This window comes from Cornus florida, unplaced genomic scaffold (assembly GCF_030987335.1).
Source record: "Cornus florida cultivar Cherokee Brave unplaced genomic scaffold, ASM3098733v1 CherokeeBrave_3.0.0_Hap2_Chr03, whole genome shotgun sequence".
Lineage (NCBI taxonomy): Eukaryota > Viridiplantae > Streptophyta > Magnoliopsida > Cornales > Cornaceae > Cornus > Cornus florida.
In genome coordinates this window covers 36,170,289-36,173,594 of record NW_026775573.1, presented here as the reverse complement: position 1 = coordinate 36,173,594, position 3,306 = coordinate 36,170,289, and the positions used below count along the sequence as shown (strand labels likewise).

At 37.4% G+C, this 3,306-nt stretch overlaps 1 protein-coding gene across 1 annotated transcript; it reads right to left on the bottom strand.

Moving 5' to 3' along the window:
• Nucleotides 1–266: 266 nt before the first annotated feature.
• LOC132301443 (disease resistance protein At4g27190-like) lies at nucleotides 267–2,797 on the bottom strand. Its single transcript, XM_059798693.1, has 2 exons — nucleotides 370–2,797; nucleotides 267–325 (listed from the first exon to the last, which is right to left on the bottom strand). The coding sequence occupies exons 1-2, from the start codon at nucleotides 2,795–2,797 to the stop codon at nucleotides 267–269; spliced, it is 2,487 nt and encodes an 828-aa protein (XP_059654676.1).
• Between the last annotated feature and the right edge of the window lie 509 nt (nucleotides 2,798–3,306).

Sequence of the window (3,306 nt, the reverse complement as noted above, 5' to 3'; positions counted from 1 at the left end):
ACAAACAATTTCAGAAATCAACTAAAGGTGTTCACATAAAATATATACAAGGCTACTGATTTATAAAAAATACCTTTTCATTGAAGAGAGGTTGTGTAACGGTCGAAGGTGTGCTAGACTCTGTAGTTGATGTCTTCTTCGTATTGGTGTAAATGCTTCTGAGATTTGGCAGACGTATTAACCACAATTTCTTTAACTGATGAAAAGTAACTTTATCCGTGACTTCCTCATCACCTCCAATTATTTCTTCCAATGCCTCACATTCTCTAACAAGTAGTTGATGTGGTCTTGGAAGACATCTTGCAGTGGAGGCCGAGAACAGATACTTCATTGATCTACAACGGTAAACATCTAATTCTCTCAATTTACCAAAAGAACCCAATGGAGATGGTCCATGAGTTTTTGAATTCCCTTTGGGTTTGCCAAGTAGATGTTCCATGTCCTCACATCCCCAAACTCTAAGAAACTTCAAGTCTGAAAACCACTCTCCGTCTCTGTTGTGAAGCACCTTCTTTGAACCTTCCAAATGAACCAAATATAGTACTTCAGCGTTCGCAATCAAAACGTCAAGCCCATCCATCAAAGGAATACCCACAAGTCCCAAGACCTTTGTTTCTGTGTATCGGTCAAGCAGTGAATAAAAATAATTTTTTCTCGACCCAATCCATATTTTATATTTCGTTAACAGCTGAAAGCTGGGAAGGTCCTTGGGCAGTAGTAAGAAGACATCTTTTGGTATACAAATATCTAAAGCGGTTAAGCTAGTCAAACAATTTATCTCAACAATGCTTGCATTGCCTTCAACCTCCCATCCATTATATTCCTTCCAAATGTACAATTCCTCGAGATCGGATAGACATGACAGGGAACCCGATGGAAATCCTATATCTTTGTTAAATTTTCTTAAATCCAACAACCGTAAAGAAGTCAATTGTCCTATTTCCACAACCATCTCTTTGAATTCATAAATATAACCAATGACCAGTATCTCAAGGTTTTTCAATTCCTTGATGAAAGATAGGTTTACCAATTCACAATCACTTAGACACAACATCCGGAGACCAACCAAATGTGAAAGTGACGATGGTGCTAGTTTCATGTTGTCCAAAACCAAAACTTCAAGCTTTTTCATCCCTTCAAAAAAGCTATTTGGGAGTTCTAGTAGTGAATCATCGGATGATCCCAATACTAAAGTGCGTAGTACTGGACATTCTAACTGATCAGGAAGCCGACGAATATTGCAGGAAGCCCTTAATGAGATGGCTTTGCAACATTTATAATCATCTTTATCAGGCCAAACATTGACACCATCTTGCACTAGAAATGCATTCTCATTTTTTGATAATGCAATTGATATGGCAACATCTCGAATTACGTCATGCATTTTAACCATGTTGTCTTCACCTTCTAACAACAAATTAGATTTTTTAAGGATACCAACTATCACAAGTGTTCTATCTCTTACTTGTTTCATTGATGTTCTATCCATGCTTCCAAGAAACTTCGTTCCTACTCGAAAAGGTACCAAAAGGTCAATTGGAATCTCAGTATCTTCAGGAAACAAAGAGCAATACAGAAAGCATGACTGCACATCTTCCTGCTTCAGATACATGTAGCTCCACTCAATGCATAAATACACTTTTTCTTTCATTCTATCAATTTTATATCTATGAAAATGTTTCAGTTGTTCAAGTGCATCATTCCATACACGCTTATCTTCCTCACTGCTCAATGCCCCTCCAACTGCACAAATTGCCAACGGTAGATGATCACATTCTCTGCACACTTGTTCTGCTACAGAGTGAATATCAATATCAACTTCTATAAAATCTCCAACTGTTTTCCTGAATAGTTGCCAAGCTTCAGCTCCCGACAGGAGTCCAATTGGGAAGTTTTTTTCAAACCCCATTTGTTTGCACACTTCCAGTCTTCGAGAGGTTAGCAAAATTTTGCAACCCGTGCTATTTTCTGCTGGAATTCCTATTTTCTTCAATGTAATCTGATCATCCCAAATGTCATCCAATATTACAAGAATTTTTTTCCCATTCTTCAATCTATTGTATAGTTGACCGGCTCTCCATTCTTCACTCTCATTATCTAGTTTCAGATTTAAACAGTTCGCAAGTTTTCCTTGAATTTGTCTCAAATCCGGCTTCTGAGAAAAAACTGCCATAGCGACCTCATCAAAAGGAACCTTTTTAGCTTGTTTGCCAACTTCCTCCACCAATGTTGTCTTGCCAACGCCTGCCATTCCATATATCCCAATTTTGAAATTCTTATCATCTCTCAAGGCCTGCATGATCTCTTCAAAGACTGATTTTCTGGTATCAAAATGCTCATAACTTGTGCTGGATGTGTACCAAATGTCTTTGAGAGGAGTAGGGTGTGCAACTTCATCGCCAAACGTATTGTGTTTCTCTTTTAGTTTGATAGCATCCATCGCCATCTTTTTCCCTTTCTTACCAATCCTATACCGTGAACGTACATCAAGACATTTGAGATTTGTTCTGCCTTGCAATGATTTGTTCACTTCTTCCAAAGTCGTCAACGACTGCTGCACTTCCTCCAGCCACTTCTTAGCATCCTTCTCAATGGTCATCCCATTGTCCGTGGCTCTGTTGACTGCTGCTTGGACTCTGTCCCTCACACCTTTAAGATCGTTCACTTCTTTTTCCAAACTCTCAATATTTTCCTTATATTTAACCAGATAACCAATTTGACGCCCAATTGATGCGAACAAATAGTCAAATATTGGATCTAATATTTTTCCCACAATAGCATCTATAACACAACTCATTTTCAACTCACTAGCTAGCTGTTTTTTGTTACTTTTTTTATTTTTGTAACAAACAAGATGATGAAATACAAAAGAATATTCACAAACTAGACAAACGAGTGAAAGAGATCGATAACGAAAAGTGAAAATTCTCAGTGCAACAGAAAGGAAGGAAAAAAAAAAAAAACAGATGAGATGATTGAATACAAAATATCTGCAGAGAGCTTACACTGTTTTGTTGAAGAAACTAAAGCAGTGACTGGCAAGTGAGAGAGAAAGATAAAGAACAGTGATTCACAAGAGAAAAAGATTCAAATTAAAAAGAGATTTTAGGCAACGAATGACACAACATAAATGCAGATCGAGAGCTCTGATTATTATCGGTGAAGAAACTAATTAAAGAAGAGATTTTAAGGCGTACCTCTATTGCTCATGGATTTGTTCGGACGAAGCTAGCGAAGTTTTACAAAACAGGAAAATATAGTGAGTGTGAAATAGATCAGAAAGTGATATAGATAGCAGATGAAGAG

Excerpts from the sequence above, each read along its gene's own strand:
- LOC132301443 (XM_059798693.1), bottom strand. The coding sequence starts at position 2,797 with ATGAGTTGTGTTATAGATGCTATTGTGGGAAAAATATTAGATCCAATA. Across the intron at positions 326-369 it reads ATCTCCATTGGGTTCTTTTG|TATCTGTTCTCGGCCTCCAC; the intron begins GTAAATTGAGAG and ends AGATCAATGAAG.